The sequence below is a fragment of the Mastacembelus armatus genome, chromosome 6 (genome assembly GCF_900324485.2).
Source record: "Mastacembelus armatus chromosome 6, fMasArm1.2, whole genome shotgun sequence".
Taxonomy (NCBI): domain Eukaryota; kingdom Metazoa; phylum Chordata; class Actinopteri; order Synbranchiformes; family Mastacembelidae; genus Mastacembelus; species Mastacembelus armatus.
The window spans coordinates 17,689,540-17,711,406 of NC_046638.1; the positions used below are offsets into that span (position 1 = coordinate 17,689,540).

At 40.9% G+C, this 21,867-nt stretch overlaps 2 protein-coding genes across 5 annotated transcripts; one reads left to right on the plus strand and one right to left on the minus strand.

Moving 5' to 3' along the window:
* Positions 1-743: 743 nt before the first annotated feature.
* On the minus strand, positions 744-9,424 carry LOC113133497 (membrane-bound transcription factor site-1 protease-like). The gene is made up of 15 exons (XM_026312345.1): positions 9,375-9,424; positions 7,676-7,812; positions 7,477-7,575; positions 6,823-6,967; positions 6,358-6,546; positions 5,677-5,849; positions 5,465-5,580; positions 5,179-5,335; positions 3,486-3,610; positions 3,293-3,370; positions 2,611-2,751; positions 2,365-2,496; positions 1,971-2,097; positions 1,461-1,591; positions 744-1,292 (listed from the first exon to the last, which is right to left on the minus strand). Exons 4-15 carry the CDS (start codon positions 6,925-6,927, stop codon positions 1,093-1,095), a joined length of 1,674 nt encoding a protein of 557 aa, XP_026168130.1. The 5' UTR covers positions 6,928-6,967; positions 7,477-7,575; positions 7,676-7,812; positions 9,375-9,424; the 3' UTR covers positions 744-1,092.
* Positions 9,425-13,896: 4,472 nt separating this feature from the next.
* fbxl9 (F-box and leucine rich repeat protein) lies at positions 13,897-21,847 on the plus strand. 4 transcript variants are annotated; one of them, XM_026310822.2, is made up of 12 exons: positions 13,897-14,057; positions 14,148-14,200; positions 14,501-14,602; positions 14,776-14,910; positions 15,952-16,131; positions 18,568-18,873; positions 19,123-19,339; positions 19,595-19,752; positions 19,885-20,073; positions 20,169-20,381; positions 20,462-20,679; positions 20,767-21,847. In XM_026310822.2, the coding sequence occupies exons 2-12, from the start codon at positions 14,159-14,161 to the stop codon at positions 20,933-20,935; spliced, it is 1,929 nt and encodes a 642-aa protein (XP_026166607.1). In that variant the 5' UTR covers positions 13,897-14,057; positions 14,148-14,158; the 3' UTR covers positions 20,936-21,847. The 4 variants fall into 4 exon arrangements, with proteins under 4 accessions (XP_026166607.1, XP_026166606.1, XP_026166608.1 ...); XM_026310821.2 differs by having other exon boundaries at positions 19,858-20,073; positions 20,767-21,824; XM_026310823.2 differs by having other exon boundaries at positions 19,858-20,073; positions 20,789-20,930.
* The last annotated feature ends 20 nt before the right edge of the window (positions 21,848-21,867 follow it).

Genomic DNA, 21,867 nt, shown 5'->3' on the forward strand with positions numbered 1-21,867 from the left:
CTTAGTGTTCTGTCTTTATGATACCAACCACTGAAATGATTGGTTTCCTACGTTTTGTTGATGGGCATCATGTTCATGCTCTCAGGTACTGACTTGAGATTACTGCAGTAACACTTGGATTTCCACTTATCCACAGTTGCTTGAGCTGCTTTTTTGGAACAAATGGAAAAGTCTGAGGTCCTTATTATGGCACCTCCATTGCACTGAAACTGGTGGAGGGAACAAAAAGCAAAGTATTGCTTAAACAAGTTACAGAACTGCCAAATTAAAAACAATATTCAGTTCTTTCCAATCCTTCAAAGGGCAGTACTGCCGAGATGGTGTGTAGCTGTTCATGGGTACAAATGTGTGTAAAAAAGTAAAAATTAAAAAAACTGCAATGACAATGATGCATTTAACAGAGAGAAAAAGAACAAAATGAAATTTTATCATTTTTATAATGCTTTTTTTAATTGATGAAGTATATTTGAATGAGCCTGTCAGGGCTACTTTGTTCAGGATATCAACAGAATACCAAGCCAGAGTTCATTCATCATATAAAATATAAAAACAAAGAGACTGGCTTTAAACAGATATGGGTAAGACTTACAAAACAGTCGATGACAGAGAAGACAACTTGATCATCCAATGCTCCTCATGTTGGAAATATCTGCATGTTTGTGTATGTGGGATGTGTTTCAGTCATCGTCTCCTCCAGCTGTATATATGTATGTGCATTAGGGCATGAACAAATTCAATAAATATAAAAGTCTGACAAATTTCATTCATAAAGAAACAGTTTGGTCAGAGAAAAGAGAAGGAAATGTCGACAGCATGTCTGTGTGAAAGACATTTTTAGAGTGTGGTTTACATCACGTGTGTAACATTGTCTAATACTGTCCATTAGTCCACAAACACACACAAACACCCACAAACGGCCTCGAACAGACAGGGCAGGGAGAAAAACTGGAGTCGCAGTCGCAGTTTGTTCGTGTCCAGTAGACTTGTCTGAACAGTTTATTAGACTCCATGTATTTCCCAATCTCCAATGCCGCTTTTCAACACGACTTGTCCTTTTAACAGTTTCCAGAAGCAGGTTAAATGCAGTCTTCGTCAAACTGTGGGGTTTTTCCCAGTCGTCTGCTGCTGCTGGAGGTAGGTGGGCCGCTTGATGCGAGGTTTCCTGCGCTTGGGCTTGGTCTTGGCCTTGGTGAGCTGGACCACGAAAAAGGACAGGACAACCATCGCTCCCAGGAAGGCAAAGACAGGGATAGTCTGGCCCACTTCTTGGTTGTAGCGACCAGGCATTATTCCTGAAAGCATAGGTTACATGGGGCTTCATAAATACCCACACTACATACTGTAGTAGTAATTCATTTAATTTAAATACTAAAGAAAAAAAAACTAAACACAGAAATGCAGGTTTAAAACTAATCACAAGTCACATTCTTTAAAAGAAGTAACTTCTGGTCCTCTCTTACCTCCAGGAACGTCCCAGGCCCCACTCTCCCCAGGAGACAGTGGTCTGACCTGGGGACGATACGCCCTCACATTAGGCAGAGCCACTTTGTCTAGATCCACTGAGAGAAGCTTCTGGTGTTTCCACAGGTTACTGAGAGTACAACAGAGAGAGGGAGAAAAATTGACAACAGTGTATATGAACTGCTGTCACAGTGCCACTGAAACATGTTTCAGATTATCTGATTATGGGAAAAATTATAAAACTAGTGACAAGAGGATTGTATACAAAGGGGAAATACATTACTATATTCTCTAGATCTGATGAGAAACGTTGCATGTGGGAAGTTAGAATGAATAAAGAATGCTAAAGCAATGGTTAAAACAAAAACCAAAAAGAAATTCAAACTTTTAAAGAAAAAGACTTCACAGGACTAAACACACTGGGCGACCAGTGACCTTTGGGAATTGTGGTTGCTTTCATAAATATAAACATAATGGATCTACTGGTCGCTTAAAACTAAATTGCCTACCTGGGAGCTGTCTCATTCACGGGCTGTGGCTTTGCCCAAGACAGGTGGGGGCAAGCTGGCAGTGGGCGGGGCTTAGGGTCTCCCAGGTGAGCCTCCAGAACCTTGGAGTAACGGTAAAGATGGTTTCCTGCAGGGAGGGAAGGAAGGAGAGAGGGAAGGGGGAAAAGAAAGGAAGAGTACAGAAGATGGTACAGACAAGTGGATGTATAGTTTTTCCTTGAACACATTTCTTTGGCGCTACTATAGTCTTTTGGGTCAAGACTACATACTGGCTTATCCCAGTATATTTGTATCTTAACAAAATGGTAATTGCACTTATCTGAGAGTAAGAGATAACAGATTAATAGCTGAAATAACTAACACTGCAGTTAGCATACTGTGTAAATTCCCATACCTTCCAGTCTCTGTGGCAGTGGGTGTTCAGTGCCTGTGGGAGGTGCCACCCTGCTGTGGGAGTGGCTGAGGCTGGGCAGGGTCATACTGTAGGAGGTGTACTGTAGGAGAGCATCCAGCAGCCAGAAACAATCTGAGGCGGATGGCAAACACAAACTCTAAGTCTGCCGTTTTGTTGTGTGTATAAAGGGGGAAAACATAATTACTGTGATAATTTCACTATGAGCACACACTAAAGAGAAGTCACCTTTCTGCCTGTGGCTGTCATCTATACAGTTAGAATCTCCGTACAGAGCAATACGACCACCCCCATTAGATGGTGTTTGGTACAGTCCAAGGATAGGAACTCCTTCAACCACAGCCGTCTCCTGCTTTAACACTTCTAGACCTGAAAAGAACACACACACACACACACACACACACACACACACACACACACACACACACACACACACACACACACACACACACACACACACACACACACACACACACACACACACAAAATTTATATCCCACACTAAATCCTGCTGTACTACATTGTGCTACACTAAAGGTGGACTGGACCAGAGTTCAGTTCTTAGAAGCTTTTTCTTTTGTTTCCGCACCACAGGAACCAAGAACTATAATAATAATTTTAGTAGAGTAAACACTGGGAAAAAAAAGTCACAAATGGACCAACAGCAATGTCCAGGCTGCCTATGCAACTGAGAAAATTCTGTGAGATCTTGATGGATCAAAGCAAAACGTAAAAAAATTCTCTGGCATTGAATGTTGTGCAGAAATGATGCCACTACAGCAGCCATCAGCCAGCTTATGTTATGTCTTGATGTCTGTAGTTCTGGGGTCTGTTCCTCAGTGGGGTAGCCCCTAGAATGGAGTCCCTAGAACAGTTTGGTCCAAAAGTGCCTTAAGCTGGGTGCTTGTACCTTGATCCTTTAGATTCTTGGCAATGACTATTCCATCTTCTGGGAAGCGGGCAATGCTGCAGCCTGAGGCGTAGTACACTGACAGATCGAGAAAAAAGAAAGTGTTTTAGAATCATTTTTAATTTCTAAACAAACTGTCTCAAGACTAATGACACCAGAAAATAAAGAGGGATTGTGGGTGCAAGTGCCTTACTGTCATGATCAGCCAAGGTGAAGTCTCCCTCATACAGCCCGTCACTAAAAGCCATCCCCCACACTGAGATCAGGTCATTCAGAGCTGGTATGTTAGCACCCCCTGTGTCCGGCATCCACCACTGCCTGCAGGTTATAACAATATCATCTCTACAACCATGCATGAAGTAAATGTACTTCCAGTTTGACTGCCACTGCAAGCAGAGGATTAAGGTAAATAAACATGAAAATACTTAGGTCCAACACATCTGGAAGGAATAGAGGGAAAAACAGTTCATTTATAAAGTGAAATACTGTGTTGCTCATTCAGTTCTTTCTCTCTGGGTTGATTTGACCAGAAAAGGCACCAATTGAAAATCCTTGAAATCATCAAGGCTTTAATTAACTGTACTGTTGAGACACTTAATCCTGTGGATAGTGTGCAGCAGCAAAAACAGAGCAGCAAGGCGAGGTAATTGTTAACTCTACATGAGGAGCTCTGAATCTGAAAAGTTGTGATATATTTTATATATATTACAGAACAAGGAGTCTAGCACTGCAGGCTGTTAACTAAACACTATTTATCTTTCAATCATTACAACATGACAAAGCATTGTTGAGGTAATGGCTACTTAATCAGTGAACTCGTGTCACGTAATGGAGAAACAGGACAAATTTATCATTTTAAAGAAATAAGGAGTTTCTCAAAGAGAGGGAAAACTCAGTATAACAAACCGGGGTTTTCACTATATTATAAGGACACAGATCTAGGGAGATATTAAAAAAAAAAAAAAAAAGCACCAACACCGAATTTGTAATCTATGTTCAACTTAGAGGAAATTTTGGTTTTTCTCCTTCTATGGTTTAATTTGCTGAATTTTCCAAATTGTAAGCTGTGAGTCAGTGACTGCTTAGTCCAGCAGTAAGGGATACTGGACTCCCTTTGTGTTTTCTGGAAGCACCAAACTCTACATTGTAGAAAAGAAAAGAAGTACTTGAACACAAATGAATGCAATTTTCTGTGCATGAGCTGAGGCTTAAGGCACTTTTATGTTAGTAAATTTGAATGTAAGAACATTTACATGCACTTTATTTAGATTTTTAGAGCATATCTGAATGTAAGAACATGTTTTTAAAAAAAAAAAAATTATGGGCCCTTTAATAAATGATAACATGAAAATTCATCAAAACAATTTAACTCAGTTACCAATATATTGACATGTGCCTGCCTATTATTAAATTACTTAAGTGTCATGCAGCAAGTTGTAGTTTCAGAATATATATATATATTGCAATAATCAATTGGGCTGATATTGGTATCGCATCAAATCGCACCACACTGTATTGAGGTATGTATCGTAACATAGTGATAAATCACAAATAGCGATAAATTAAAAATTATGATGTCATCTTTTAACCACTGAGGCCTGCCCACTACAAGTCAGAAAGAAGAGAAAAACACATGTGCACATGTGCTACCCCCTGAATGAATATTTAAATAGCTGAATTTCCTCCATGGGGGATGAATAAAGCATCTATCTATCCACCCCTCACAATAAGCAAAACTTTGGATTTGCTTAGAAAATACTTTTTTGCAAGATCCTTTTGTTCATAGTAAGCCCTAAGAAATTAGGAATAATGCCTTTTAACATTAGCCAGTGTGTTCTTAAATATCAATAATGAGCATAAGAAAACTGTTAGAAAAAGTGAAATACCTGGTGTTTTCATCATAGAATTTGACCTTTCGCATAACCGAGGTGTTGTACCAGTCGCTGAAGATAATAAGTGACAGGCCATTGTCAATGTCTCTCTTTAGTTTGGTGATCTCTTCAGGGAAATACTCCTCCTCACTATCAACCATCAACAATGTGCCTACAGAGACACAAAACGAAGTTTCCATGAATTTGTTAGTCTCTACTAAGTTACTCATTAACTGCCTGGAGCAGTGGGAGTCATTTTAATGTGGAAGTGTATTGTATATTTTTCTTCCTTTGTTCTTACCATATTGACTGGCATCAAAGCAGGTGATGGGAGCTCCTAGCACCTCAACAAAGTAGCCCATACTCCTCAGATGCTGGTACATGTCTCTGAAGTTTGTGTGAATGTGGTCCCCATTCCTTGAAAAAAAAAAAAAAGACCAAGTTCAGAGATCAAGACTAGAAGACTAGAAGGACTTGGTGAAAAAGGCATTAAGTACATGTGCACACACATACCAGTCTAGTGGGTCATTTTTCATGCGGAGGTTGTCTCGAGGAAAGTAGCCTGGTGGGTAGCGGAGGTTGTGGTATTGGTCCCAAAGTACCCTCTTACTGCGTGGGGGAGTCGGCACAATCTTCACCTTAATGGGTAGTTTGACTGTGGAGGTCAGCTCCCCACCAACCGTAGACTAAAAAATGAAGAGGAGTAATGACTTGCACACACTGCATACTCTACAGCGTTTCCTAATCAGAGGTACCTCGACCACATTCGAATTTGTGCATGCTTTTCTTTTGTGGCTAAATTTATTGTCACAATAACCAGTAAACTATCAACTGATAGGCTGATTCCACAGTACAAACCCAATAGAGCATGTGTTGCCTCTGCAAGCTATTAAAGAAGTCTAGTTGACTGAAAGTAACTGAAAAATGGTTTAAGTAGATAATAAAAAAAAAAGTTAAAACAGTATGCAGCTAAAATTAATGGAAAAACAGTTCAAATAAATAAGCCAAAAGTAAGATACATGTTTAAAAAGGTTTAGATTCTAAAACTCAAAGAAGCTGTAAAAGTGCAGCCCTGACCAAACTAACCAAAACACTGATGATTAAACTGTATGATAAAATGGCTGTAAGCATCCACTTGTAGTACTATGAATACAGCTTAAATGATAGAGCTCAGGTGTCGATGCAGTGACTCACATCATTCTCTGCAGGTGATGCCACAGTGACCATCACGTGACCTTGAGCAATCCCTTCCCATGACGCTGCTTTCTTGGCCACAGAGATAGATACAGCCAGGTAGCCAGCCCACGGCCACAGCACTGGTGAATAGGAGATGGCCACGTCGATGTGATCACCATTCTGGGGGAGGTAAGGCTGCCAGATGGGCTGAACAGGGAAGAGCAAACTTTAGTAGGCTTACAGGAATGATGATTTACTTTAAAGTAACTCAAGGAGCAGAGTTATTGAAAATTTATAAAAAAAAAAAAAAAACTTTTTAAAAAAACTACGTCAGTGAAGGATGATGCTCATCTTTCATCTGTCCTCCTACAATACTGCAGCACAGAATCATTTCCAGTAAATCAAGTGTTCCCTATTGATTCAAGGTAACCAGATTTTCTCATTTGTGTCATCTTGTGTGTGTGTGTGTGTGTGTGTGTGTACCTTGTCAACAATCCTGCCGGTGACACCCATGCCGTTGAGAATAGTCACGTTGACAATTGTGGGCATTCCTCCATAGTAGATGGGCTGAGAGCAGTAAGGCCACATGTATGGACACTCAGTCAAGTCAATGTAGCTGGGGGAAAGACTGGTGGGAGACAAGGACAAGTTACAATAATTACTAAGCAACTGTAATAAGTATTTAAGTGTTTTCATTTTTTTATGAAGGACAGAACTTTATCAGGAGCAAGAATACATTTTCACCCGGTATTAATCTGTGTCTACCTCATGATCTGGATCAGCCAGACCACATCTAACTTACACTGGGAACAGATTTCACAAGTAGAAAAAGTAAGCCTGCATTGCCTTCACTAGTGAAGTGCTTTGTTTGTTGAAAAGTTTCCCAACCACATTCATCTAATTTATACAAAGAATCATGATTACAAGAACTCTCATTAATACCAGATGTAACTGCAAAGGTCAGTGGAACAGATGCCATTATACAAATACTGATCACATAGAGGCAGCAAAGCCCCTAAGGCCCCTGGACCCCTGTCTTGGTCCAAGAGAAGAAGAGAAATGTTAATTCAACCCTAAATGACAAATGGGCATAAAAGTCTGAGCAGCAGAATGAAGAGGAATCAGACAAAGACCCACTGAATTTGAACTGCTCCTCATACTCCTCTTGTTTCTTGTCTTTCTGCTCCTGTAGTCGGTCAAAGAGAGAACGTGGGTCATACTCCTCATCTGGGACCTCTGAGGAGTACACCAACAAATATAGGGATGTTTGCATAGATGGATTTATTGTACAAGTTTGATGTGTTTGGGGATTGTGTTTAAGTGTACATGTTCTTACCCTCTGGGTCGTCAGGTTTTCTGACTTTCTCCCACTCCTCCTGTCTCTTCTTCCTCCTCTCATCAAGCTCTGCCTCCGACACAAACTTCCTGCTGAGGTCAATGCCTGCTGTCTCTCCTCCTGCCATTACAACTCACCTACACACAAATATAACTTACTTCTGATTGGCATTTTGAAAAAGTTTTTTTTCTTTTCTGCTAGGCCGTCAAGTGAAGAAGCCATGTTTTGTTTTTCAGCGGTTCTCTTCTGGCGACCATACATAATTCATGGATTCAACTGATTTGTTCCTTTAGTGTGGAGTCCAGCAAAGGAATAAATCCATCGAATCCATTAAAACTCAGCTTTTGTCCCCTGAACAAAACATTTTAAAACCACTACTTCTTATTTCTGCACAACCACAGAAAACACCCTCACACCACGGTAGAGTGACACACTTGGGGTAAGACAGAGAAAATGAACCACCATATCGACCACTGCAACATTAAATGTCTGTATGCAACCTAGTTATGAATTAACATAGCCTATAGCTCAGATCTCTCCGTGTGTCCCATGAGGGTTGATATCCAGAGCCCTCTGTATAGTTTTAAATAAAACCTATAATCAGCTGAACCACTCCAGCCGCCTTTGTGTACTTCCTCATCAACGGACCTGAGTAAGTCACATGAGAATTTAACACTTCCCATAAAAATATCAACACATCTAAGTCCTTGACTTCACATTCTTAAGTGCTATATTTTTATAAAAGCACTAATTTAACAACTTAAAAAGTCCTTTCTATGCTCAGACTATGAACACAGAGGCGACATGAGGAAAATTGAAAGTGAAAAATTTTAAATTTAAATGCTGAACACTAAAATTGAAAAAATGAGACTTGAACTGGAAAAAATAATTGACTTTCAGTGTCCTCACTTCTGTTCAGTTCTGTCTCAAAAATGTCTCAAATACATTTTTGCTTTTATCTGTAAAAGCTAAAATGAGCATCGTGTTTAAATCATTATGGAGGTTCTACTCCAAATCATATACTTACGTTTTTTTATCAGTAGGAGTCATACACTCCTGCACTGATCATTAAACAGACAAAGCTCAACAATAGCTTTGTACCAACAACTACATCTGTTCTCCTAATGTTAGTGCACAAGACGGAGGTGTGAGGATGTGGCTCCCCCTTGTGGTCACTTTAAGTCGACACATGTAACACAGGTCTGGGACAGTTCAAACAACTTGTCTTCAGTGACCGCTGAGGAAAGCTGTGAGGATAACACGACTGAGCTGCAGTGAAATGACAGCCGAGTAAAACACGACGTTTCCTTAGCGGGTTAATTGTACCAGCCCTGTTGACTGACTTACCGATAGCTTATAACTACGTGAGCAGCTAAAAACAAGCCTAGTCTGTTGAGCTAGAAGACGCACTCAGCTATAGACGTGGTGTTTAATCTGTACAGCTATCTGACTGCAGCGCAACAGCAAAGGGCTTTCTGTTGTTGTAGTTTCCGAACTGTAAAGCCGCGAATGCCTTACGTGCTACAGCTAGCGTTAGCTTCGTTAGCATCCAAGCAAGCTGTTAGCACTGCCGCCGGAAAGAGGACACAGTGTCATGGGGTACAAACAACACTTCCACATGCACGTCCGAGCCTGCTGCGGTCTCAGCCCAGGACTGTTTCAAACCACGGCGAATCATTTCTGTGTCGCTTGAACTTACCCAGCGACGGCTGCTCCAGATAAATGACGATTTGTGTCACTGTAAAAATATCTCGTCACGATTTTCAGTGTGAGACCGTTCCGCTTTGCTGTTTAGTAGCGGAGGAGACACGTTCGCGGCTTTATTTTAATTATCCACACTTGACATTAGGTATTAAAACCTCCTTAAAACTACAATACCTTTTCTTTTGTGGGTGCTCTTTATGTTATTAGGCCTTACAATTATAATGCTGACAAAGTTCCTCTTAAACTATAAAATTAACTTAAAATTTAGTAAACCTTCCTGGTGTGGTTGTTAATTTAACTAAAAGCATAACTCCACTTCTCTTTGCGATTAATTACTGTAATTAATAGTCCCTACATTTTTCTGTCATTGTTTGGAAATGGTACAGAATTACATTCTTTGTCTTATTAAAATGTAACTACCTGTTCAATATCTGCATTACAGGTTTTCTTTGCTGTAATACTGTCACATGTTTTGAATATGTTGGTCCATAATGTTGCTGTCAGGTATATCGCTGTAAATATGGTCACATTTACCCCTATCCTCTGTATCCTCCTCACCCACACCAACTATCCTCATGTCCTCCTTCACTACATCCAAGAACCTCCTCTTTGGTCTTCCTCTAGGCCTCCTTCCTGGCAGCTCTAACCTCAGCATCCTTTTACCAGTGTATTCACTGTCCCTCCTCTGAACATGTCCAAACCATCTCAATCTGGCTTGTCTGGCTTTTTCTCCAAAACATCTAACATGAGCTGTCCCTCTCACTCATCACCCTATCTGACACTCTCTTCACCTCCAGAACATTCCCAGCAAAATCCTCCTTCAGGAGAACTCCTACTCCATTCCTCTTTCCATCCACACCATGATAAAGCAGCTTGAACCCTGCTCCTAATCTATAGGCCTTGCTACCTTTCCACCTGGTCTCCTGAACACCTTTCGATCAATTAGCAGAAATGGAATATAGTATTCATAAAAGTTTGGTTGAAACACTTAACACCAAGTTTTGTCTAAAATGACTTATGCGAGATGGAGGTTTAATTTTTAATTGTTTATTTATTCATTTCATTATATTTAATTTATGGCCAATTTAAAGTCACCAGTTAACATAACCTGTGTGTCTTTGGACTATGGGAGAAACCAGAAACCCCAGGGAAAACCCGTGAAACACGGGGAGAAGACGCTAACCACTGTTCCACCGTGCTAACCGTTATTTACTGTGTAGTTTTGGGAAGTGATTTTGTCTGTAATTTGGGTGCAGGTCTATGAATGTCTAATTTTGTTTTGGTCGTTAAACTTGAGGGAACTAATGTTGTTCAAAGGTCTTGGGAGAAACTTATATGCAGAGAAACAAATTCAAGGATGTTTTGGTTTACAAGTAGCCACTTATTACACTTTTTAGTAATCACATTCATCCTTGACTTGCTCTCGTCAATAGGTTAAATAATACATTACACTTTAATAGGGATGATATCCACTCTGAGTGATGCTGCAATAAGGATATAGTATTTCAGAGACAGAGTTGTACATGCAGGAGTTTTGCTCTATACTGCACCCAGCATGTACTGTCGTGGCCAGAAAAGCTGCACCAACAATGGTGACACCAAACACAGCTGCTTTTAGCAGTTTTTTTGAAAACTTAAACCACCGACTTTCAGTCTGACCCTGGGCAGCAGGAGTTTCCAAGACACTATTATCTCTGCACTCCTCAGGTGTGTTCTCCACGGTATCCTCATCTCTGCATTTCATAGCTATGGCTACTTGATTTGTATTTTCAGCAGTCCTAAATTCCTCTAGGGACGTCTGTACACTAGCTAGTATCTCCTCCTCCTGCATTGTCTCCAGTTGACCTTTAAGCTCATGAACCGACTGCTTCATGTCGGTTACATATACAGATATCTCCTCAAGTGTTTGCTGCCTTTCAACAATTTCGCTGTTTAGCTTCATTATGATCTCCTGTTTAGTCCTGATTTGTTGCTGCGCGTCCTGCAGGTTGGACTTAAAGTCTCGCGCAGCTTTCTTCAGGTTTTGAATCTGTTCATTTTTTTTCTCTGTCACAAGGTGAACTAGGTCAAGCTCAATTACAGTAGCCTCTGTCTTTTTCAGACTGTCGACCTTCAGCTGCAAATAATGTACCTGTGTGGTCAGATATTTATTCTCTTCCTGTTTGTGCTGTATTTGTGATTCAAACAGGGATAACTTGACAGTGAGATCACTGTTCATGTCTTTTATGATTGTCTCATTTTCCCTGAGTTTAGAAACTTCTACTCTTAGATTTTCAATCTCAGCCTCTAGGTGTCCTATTCCAGGTGTAGTCTCCCAGTTGCTCTCATCCCTACACTCCTTCGTTATCTCCTCTTCAGTTCTGTTTATTTGCTTGGAGCCCTCCAGATTGTACTCCAAGTCTTGCAAAGCTTCCTTGAAGTTCTGGGCGTTTTTACTGTGTGTCTCTATCGCACCCTGAAGTCGAGGCAGCTCACTTGTGACTATGTCACTCTTCTCTTTCAGAAGATCTAACTTTTCTAACCTTCTTTCCATGTTCGTATTTTGTTCCTGCCAACAGCGCTGCATTTTTTCGATCTGTCCCTTGGCACTGAGATAGAGTCTTTTGTAGTGCTCCTTCTCAGCCCTTACTTCTCTCAAACTTAACTCCACTGCTCTTACCTGTGATTGAAGCTTAGCCATGTCCTCCTGACAGGACATGGACCTCATCACCTGCTCACAAACCTGTGGAAGCTCCCGTGGTTCTGGTGCCTCCTCTGACACGTACACTCTTCGTGATTCTTCCATCATTCCTGAAACTGATTTTTCAAAGATTTTTTCTTAAGACCTAACTTACGGTACCTGTTGGGGATACAGGGTGTTCACTGCCACTCGAGTCGACAGTGAGATCGCTGCTCTTTTAGGACTTTGTGTGAATTACGTCATTGGTTTTAGAGTCTTTGGCTCAAAGGCTTTGCTGTGACGTCATCCAAATTAACGCTGAGTGTTTATATTTAAAATGCCTTTCAGCCAATAGATTCTGACGTAGGAATCGTAGATAGACCTAGATAGATAAACGTTATCAATAATCACCGAAGGGAAATTCAAGTGATCTTGTCGTAAAACATAATAAATACATCAGATCCAGTCCGGTTCATATTGATTATTTAATACAATACAATAGCCTGATGGAAGAATACTTAGGCCTATATATACACATGACTAATACAAGCATTACAAATGCGCACATTTGTTAGAAAAACTTACGTAAAAAACGACGTAAAGTTTACGTTTGCGTAAGTCTTAATCCAATTTACGCTAAAAAGAATCCACCTTCCGTATTCATTCATCACTTTCTTTTATGATTTTTTTCCGTTTTTTAAAAAAATCTTTTTATTGGAGAAATATATGGTTCTAGGTAAATTTAAATCCTTAAAGAAAACTTTTTGAATTGTTTCATGTGATTGAAATAGGTTTTATCAGCCATATGGATGGAAACAATGTTTGAATGGACCAGAAAGGTGAAGCAGCCGCGGTGACTCCGGTAAACCGGTAGGAGGAGTCCTGTCTTCCGCGGCTCCCCCAGATCTCCACACTGTCCAATTTACAGCCCGCGCTGCCATATAGTTTCAGCTTTGTTATCTTCCAGTTTTTTCTTCATCTAGGAAAGCAAGCAGTTGTACAACACTTCAGCTTCCTTTCAGGCTCGGTGTCACAGGCATTGCTATCTAACACAGCAACATCTTGGGGTAGTCGACCGCTTTATCCATGCATCGGAGTCCCGGGCCCCAGCGCACCGGCTCCGGCTCCGGCTCCAGCCGTGTCGGCCAGGGATACGTGGGCTGGCGCCGGTGACAGGACGGAAGGTCAAGGCACTATAGCTTTCTGTGATCAGTTCACACCTATAGAGAGACTATAATTATGCAATTCTGCCATATTCATTAAGAAATGTTATTCCATATTTAATTCACACATTTATTGATATCCCACCAAATCAACTGCATTCCACTTACACAAGGATTCATTTCAGATCCATGAATTTAATCAGCCTCTCCATAAGCACAACAGAACCTGTTCTCATGGAAATAAGAAACTTAGTTTTCAACTAAACCTTTAATCCGATGTGCATTTACATGTTGCTGCGTATCCCATTTGTAATTATGACAAATTTCTAGGATAGTTGGTGAATGTTTTTAAAGCACTGTGTAATATGGTAGAAAATACTGCTCTAACACCAATCTATATTATATATTTTATATACTGTTTAATCCACAGTAGTACATTACAACTTGTTCGTTAATTATAATTTAGATTCATATTGTAGCCTAATTTTCAAAAATAACTTAAAAGCTCACCATATATTATTTTCTGTATGGCGTGTGTGTGTTCACTTTCACTTAAGCAAATGGAAATTATATAGGTTAAAGCGTAAAAACCCACTTTGTGTAGTTAGAGTGGGTGTTGGAGATAAAAAACATCATCTCCCACAATGCTCCGCCCCTTACGTCACAAATTTTCCCTTCTCCGGTCAGCTGATCCCATTGAAATGAGTCTCCTGACGGAAATGTGCGACCTGTTGTGTCGTATAAAGTGGCTTAGCGAGGCGACAGCAGGCGGCATATATTTTCATTGGTTTGCATTGATCTGCATTTGGTCATTTTATTGATCAGTTAACGGCTTCTCATCATAGCAACCGCCAAGGTCAGTTAAGTAACTACAGCCCTTTCATTTGTGCAAATGCTATTGGGTAGTCCGCTGATTGAGTGTGGTGTGGTCTTTATAATAACCCAGGAGAAGCTGAGATGGAAGAGGACGTTATAGAAACACCTGAGCTGCCTGTGGAGGTGAGTTCATGTATGCAGGTCTGAGCTAGCACAGACTTATGTCTTGCTTACAGAAACAACCTGCTTTAAATTCAGAGTTACACATATGTGGGAGCTGCCAGTAGAGCCACAGTCTGCAGCTGGTGGGTGAGAAGATGTGTTGATCCTGTGAATGTGTCATTCACAGTTTTCCACACAGTCTTGTCATTTGACTTGACAAAGTGGCATCAGGTAATCCTCACGTAGGTTTAACTCTTCCAGGATCAGTGGCTGCAATTGTGGCTAAATCTGTATTTATCTAATCTTTATCTTTTGCTATAGATCCTAGTTTACATCCTGAGCTTTCTTCATCCTTCAGACAGGAAGGAAGCCTCGCTGGTCTGCCGCAGCTGGTACCATGCCAGCCAGGACCTGCGTTTTCAGGTGAGTCGCTCCAGACCGGACCCACACTGAAGAAACACCTAATGCACTGTCAATTTGCATAATATATTATTCAAAAGGTGTGGACAAATGGTCACTGTGGAGGGGAATGCATGAGTCTGTGTGCTTGAGGGCAATGTTATCCTCATGCCACCTCTCTGTCCGACTTTGTGCAGAAGAAGGTCACCTTCCACTTCCCGGCTTCAATCTCGTCTTTGGAGCTGGTGAGGGGCCTGGGCACCAAATCATGCTGCAGTCTAGTTATCAGCCAGCTTGATGGCTTCAGTATGTCCAGATCGCTGCTACTGGAGGTGCAGTATGATTGTGATTAAAAAAAACACATCACCACTTGGATTTGCATTCATAGAGTTGTCCAACACATCTTTTCATAGCTGATGATTAAGGCTCAGAAGATTCGTATTGACTGGATGATTGTTGGGAACATATATAATAGCTTTAATCATCACGCATTTTCCTATAAAATTAGCCCAGGTTTCATCTTAAGGAGAAGTAAAATGGAACGCTTACTAACTGTATTGAAGAACACTGCAGCTCTCTCAGAGACACAAAATAAATCCCTCTCTGGTGCATTTAGATCAAACAAAGTGGAGGGATAAAATACATAATAATAGGAGAGCATTCCTGATTGGGAGTGTTTATGCTTATGTCTTCTCTCTATGATATAAATAGATATAAATTGTTTTGATCATAAGCATGATTTTGTTAATACATACTCTGAATTGAAATCAGTTTTGTGTTTTTACTTCAAATGATCATGCGCTTCTTTGTGGGTTCAGAGAGTTCCTTATGATAGCTGTAAAAAAAGCTGTCTAGCAAAAGCAAGTTAAGATTTTATTCATCTAGAAAACACATTTCTGCTAGGCGAGAAGACAGAAAGACTAACATTGTGGCATACACCAGTAGAGATTTTATTTTTCTATTGTGCTGATCTGATTATTTGCATGATATTACTATCACACCAACCAGGGTGTGATGTGACACATTATGGTCCAAGGTTCACAGGTATTATGGTAGTTACTTCAGAATTCTCCCTTATTGACCCTGACAGTAAAGCGTGTGTAGAGGGTAATGCTAATGCTAATGTAAACACACCAGCATTGAATTTCCTGTTTAAAAAATGTGTGCACAGCCAAGTTATAAAACCTCAACCTGTTTCTAGGTCAAAGTCAAATGTGCCTGTGTTTATGTAGACCTAGCATGTCAGAACGTTCTGAGGATAACCACCACAGACTTTTTCCATATCTGTTTTTTGTGGTGTGGAAGTAGCAGGAAGTGAGTGAAACAGCATTGGCTACTCTCACCTCTGTCTTTTCACGTCTCTCCCTCTTCAGGTCGGTCTGTGTCTGGGCTCTAAGTTGGAGAGCTTGGCTCTGCCTGGTAGCAGTATAACAGAGGCCTCTCTGCTGACCCTCCTGCCTCACCTCACTTCCCTCCGCAGGTTGGACCTCAGAGGCCTGGACAGCCTGTTTATGTCCGGTGCTTTCCTCTCCAGGGAGGAACACAGACAGCAGGTATTATATATTACTGTGTGTCACCCAGTAAGACCAGAAGTGCTCACCATCCTGCTAACATGTCCTGACCTCCCTGAAAGCCATTTCCACTAGCATGACCATCATATACAGTAAATATTTGGACATTATAGATTTCTTTGTGCTTCAGGACATTTGAGTTGAAACAAACAATAATGGATTCTACACTTTTATAGAACTGTCTATGCCATGTAGACATTTTTACTTGTAGTGTCCAAAGTTTCAAGGTTCAGTGGACACTTCTCTAAATGTTTCAACTGTGAGATGTTTAAATATTCGGTTATGGACAAAAGAGCTCAGACATGGAGGCTGAGACTGAGTTGTTTTATCTGTTTGTGGAGTCTGAGGAGTTTGTGTTCCTATGCAAGTGAAAAATTAGGATTTATCAGAAAGCTAACAAACATAGTTCGCTTCGTTAGTTTTCTAAAAGCAGCATTTGAGCACATTCTAAAAAACGAAGTAAAAAAACTAGTAAATGGCAAACGTCGTTATAAACTGAGCAGCAACAGTTTTGTGGATGGAAAATCTGTGCATGGTGAAGAAAAAGTCCTTTATGAATGCACAGAAAGTGGAAAACACTTTTCAGAAAGTGAAAGAAAGTTTTCTTTAACAGTCAAGAGAAGACGTTATGACCAGTCTCAGAGGGTTCAACACATGATGAAAAGCCCTGGTACGACTCAGAAACAGAAAGTTTACAGAAGATACGAAGCATCTGCTGATGTCAATGAATGTGCATCTTCCTGTGTTAAAGGGGTTAATGTATTATTTGGATTATTGCGACACCGGAAGTGTCGGGAAGCGGGAAGGTTTTTTTGGTGAATGGACCGCGAAAAGGGAGAGTAATGCTTATAGTATTCACTTAAATATGTACATGGCTTCACTGGAACCTTATTCTGCTTTAACTAGAACTTTGAGAACACACTTTGCTTTGCGTCGTTATGGTGCTACAGGGTGCTCCGTCATGTCTGTTAAGAGGTTCTGCATGGAGCACAACTTGAGAAGACGCAATCACGTGCCCGGAAACGGCAGCAATTTCTTCAATTTGCGAGGTAACTTATGTTGCTGTCAGGGCCATGCTTTGAGTTAAGGACTAGTTTTCTGTATTACAGACAGGTCCGAGTTCTGCACAACGGGACCCGAGTTTAACTGCAGTTACCGTAAGGTTTCCAAATGACGCACAAAGATATAAAACGGTTTAAATTTCAATGTCTTCGTTTTAACTTTCACAAGGAAAAAACGCGGCATTTTTTATTTTCCAAATTTAAATTTAAAAACGGAAGAAATGCCGTTTTTTTTCTAATTCTGGAAAACCAAAGAACAAACCATACACAGATTGTCCAAATAGGCAGCCCCTTAAGTATCAGGTGGAAATTATTTTTTTAGACTTTGTTTTGCGTTTACTTGCAATATTTTTTTCATTCCGTCGCAAAGAGATTTGCATGGTGTGCATTACGTTAGCTTAACGTTACCTAACACTAACGTAACGTTAATTAGCCACTTGCTAAATGCGTCCAATTAAAACCCGGGTAGGTCATAGTGCTGACTTCCTGCATTTCAACAATATGAAAACGTAATTTAACACCGAGGTCGCAGACTAACTTTAAACGGGCTTTGTCTTTAACCATATATTCGTTTTCATACCAGTCGGTTTAGCTGGAAGTGGCCCTCAATAGCTGCCATTCAACATGGGACGGAAGTGAATGTGTGCTGCGTTCAAAGGCTCAGTAAAACTAACGTGATACGCCCAATGCAAATCTTTTTGCGAGGTAACAGAAAAGTATGCCGAGGTAACTCAAAACAAAGTCTAAAAAACCTGTTGAATCAACAGTGTTATCAATACAACTTTGCCAAAGCCATTTTGTCCACGTAGACACCGCAAATCGAAAACTGTACAGATGTACCCTGCACTACAAAACCAAAATCCAGTCACTACATATTGGATCAATTAGATCAGATGTTACTTTTGCAGTGAGCACAAAACGGAGCTAAAAACATTAAGATGAAACTGCAGTCTTTGTTTAATCTTGAACTGACTGCACCCTCTGTGCTGTAAGGACAGCTCTATCCATAGCTAGCCTTAGCTGACACTCAATTCATACGTGTTTTGCCAAAGTTATAATGTGTACAGTGTTTTTAAAGTAGCAAATTTCATTTAGCCTACCAACATCTGGATAAGTCACATGACTAAATGAGGCTAAACTCCTGCTAATGTAACGCTAATGTAGCTTTTGCATTATTCTGGCAAACTTCTTTTATGTTATGCAGTTTTGAAACTCTTTTTCTCTAAATTGCACCAAGCAGGGATATCAGTCATATCAGTCATCTAATAAGAAAGTGCTGTTGGCAGTGATAAATGTAATGATATGGGTTAATTTATGCACTTGTAGTAATGTTGTAAACTATATTCTATTGGTCCAGGTCAGATCCGCTCTTTCAGGTCTGGAGGAGTTGGACCTGTCTGACCTGCGCTATCTGTCCGACCTCACCTTCAATCGGCTCACCAGCTGCACCCCACACCTCCGCCGGCTCTCGCTAGCTGGCTGCCATATCGCTTACGAGTTTGACCCATATCGAGGGTGCCCGGTGGGAGCTGTGGAGGACTCGTCAGCTTTGTTGTCACTGAGGAGCCTGAGAAGGTTGTTGACAGAGCAGAAATCCACCCTTGTAGCTCTGGACCTCAGCAGGACCTCCATCACCCCCGAGTCACTACGCAATATCGCACAGGTGAGGATACTATAGTTGCTGCTTCTTTACTGCTAGAACATTCAGGAATTTGGTCTTAACAAATGAACCAGGTTTTATGCAAAGACAAAAGGCTGCATTTATGCTGGATAAGATTGCATGTAGTTTTATGGTTTTAGCATGAGCTTTAACTTACTTGAAGACGAAGGGCTTTAATTGCTTGTCCTGATAGAAGACAAATATTGTAGGGCTTTTAAGTTATTTTTAATTTCTTGATTCTCCTTGTTCCAGGTTCGAGAATTGGTCTTAGAGGAACTGCGGTTGCATGGCTGTAAGGAGCTGACCGACTACTCAGTGGAGGTTCTGGTGAAACACCAGCCAAACCTCCAGAAACTGGACATCAGTGCCTGCACTGAGCTGACCAGCAGGTCTGTAGAGGCCATAGCACATGGCCTAGAGTCACTGACACACCTGTCCTTGTCCCGAGACTGGAGGATCACTGAAAAAGGTGCCCATAGTGTAATATAATTAAATCAACAAAACCTTGCTAGTCTAGAAGCTATTAGATGCATTCATGTGTTTGTTATGATGAAGCATTTGTGTTTACAGCTTGTTGCTCTAGCTAAGAAAATGTGGGTATAAGGGTTGATGATCATGTGAAATGTTTCCTATTTGACACACTCCATGTACTGCAGTAACTATGTCAGCCTCCTGTCTGCTCTGTGTGTCATACTTAAAGTTGGTGGTTTGATGTTGCCCACAGGCCTGGCTGACCTCCTGTCTGTGTCATCCCTGAGGAGTCTGGATCTGTCTGAGTGTCTGCACGTCAGTGGAGCTGAGATAGTGAAAGGATTGACAGGGTCCAGTGATGCTAGAGCACAGCTAGAGGTGCTCAACCTCAAAAGCTGCACCTACATCAGGGTCAGTCAGTGTCTTGTGTTTGTGTGATTTCATGTGTGTATACATTTGTGTGAAAAATAGATTGGGGGGAGGGGGAATAAACCTTTTCTCTTATTCTTTCTTCAGGATCTTGCAATTTTCTCTCTCACCCAGCTTCTTGGGGACACCCTTTGTGAGTTGGACCTTACCTCTTGCATCAATGTGACCGACCTGTCGGTGCGTTCCATCGCCACCTACTTGCAGAGGCTGGTAGTTCTGCGTCTTGGCTGGTGTAAAGAAGTCACAGACTGGGGTCTGCTAGGGATGGTGGAAACAACGAAGTGTGATCTTGATGAGGAGACGGTGAGAACCACAAACAAGAGAAGATCTTTCCTGATACTCTATATTACAAGCATTTTAGTAAAAAGTGTCCTAGCTGTAGGTAATTTTGTCCACAGGAAGACAATGGGCCCAGGTTCACCCGCACCTTTGGCAATATGGGCTTCTTCAAGCCTCCTCGTCTGCCTTTTGAGGAGCGACCCAAATTGGTGACGCAGAATGATCTGGAGCAGTTCAGACAGCAGGCTGGAGCTTCGCTTTTAGCTCTGAACAGACTGCAGGAGTTGGACCTCTCTGCCATCTCCAAACTCACTGACAGCAGCATCATACAGGTGGGAGGTTGAGGAGAGAGGCAAATGTTTCAGTTTGGAGCAGGAATGCTTAATATTTAAAAAAACTGACTTTTTCCCAGGTGGTGCGCTATCCAGACCTCCACTGTCTGTCTCTCTCCATGTTACCCGAGATCACAGATGCCAGCTTGGTGTCAGTAGCCTGGCACTGCCGCAGCCTCACCAGACTGGCTCTCAGCCACTGCCCAGGTATCAGTGACTGTGGCGTGGCACAAGCTGCACCGTACCTCCACAGACTGCAGCATCTCTATCTCTCCAGTTGCAATAACATCACTGACAGGTGAGTAGCTCACAACTGCACTGATATTGTATCTGCCACCGAAGGTAAAACATTAATTCCAAAGCCTTTGACCTCCCAACTTGGCAGGTCCTTGGTCTTTCTGGCACAGCACTGTAAGCGTCTGAGGACACTCGACATCTCAAAGTGTAAAAACATCTCCGTAACAACAGTGGACCTCCTACAGTCACAGCTGCCCTTCTTGGAAAATGTCAACTACAAATTCATAGGTGGGGCTGATCTGACTTTTTCACTGTGACTGGCTGACTCAATGACCTGCATGGCCTTTTCAGTAACAACCTGCTGACCAAAGTCCGCTCCCATGAGCATTTGCACATTTCAGCAATTCTGACCAAAGACTATAGGAAATGTTGGGTTGTTAGTGTATAGTCTGTATAACCTTTCATCTTTCTGTATATATGTTACTTAATATGTTAATAATAGGTAAATTATCTGATTTAGATTTACAGAGCTGAAGGTTAGGCAGAAAATCAGAAGCTGTTCTAGAATCTAGAAAGTTTATTCTACAGTATCAAAATGTATATTAAAATTTTTGATCCTGTGTGACTTAAATTGATCCACAAACTACAAGCTAAATTCTACACTGACATTTTTTTTGCTTAACATAAGCAAATTTGTATTGCTTGTCTGCTTATGTATAGAATTAGCAAGAGTGCTGTTGATTTATTTTTTAATGTAAACATTTAAAAGATTTTCTAATGTTTTATACTGATAAAGGTAAAAGAAAAATTACAGATAAAGTGAAATAGAAGATCAAGATAGACGCATATGATTCCAAAGCAGTTGTGCATAGTTTCTTTCAGGAGATATGACTTTGCCTCGTTTGGAACTTTTCAGTATGTCAGCAGTGTGCATGTCACCGTGTGCTGCAATGGCATAGTTCCTGTTTTATTATTTAGAGGTCATTTGAAAGCTCCCACTGTTACCAGGAGATGTAATGAGTATGTAATGTAACACTATGAACTGTAGGGTTTAACTTACACATTCTTTGGTCTGGTCCTAGCATTGTAGTCTAATGATCATTTATACTGTATGTACACTGAAAAATCTGGTACTGTTGCAACACTGTTTGATGCACTATGTTGTAGGGAGCTTTGTAGACTGTTGAGATAAAGAGTTAAGTGTAAAAGATGTTGATTTTATAAATAAACCGAGTTTGGCTCCTATGTT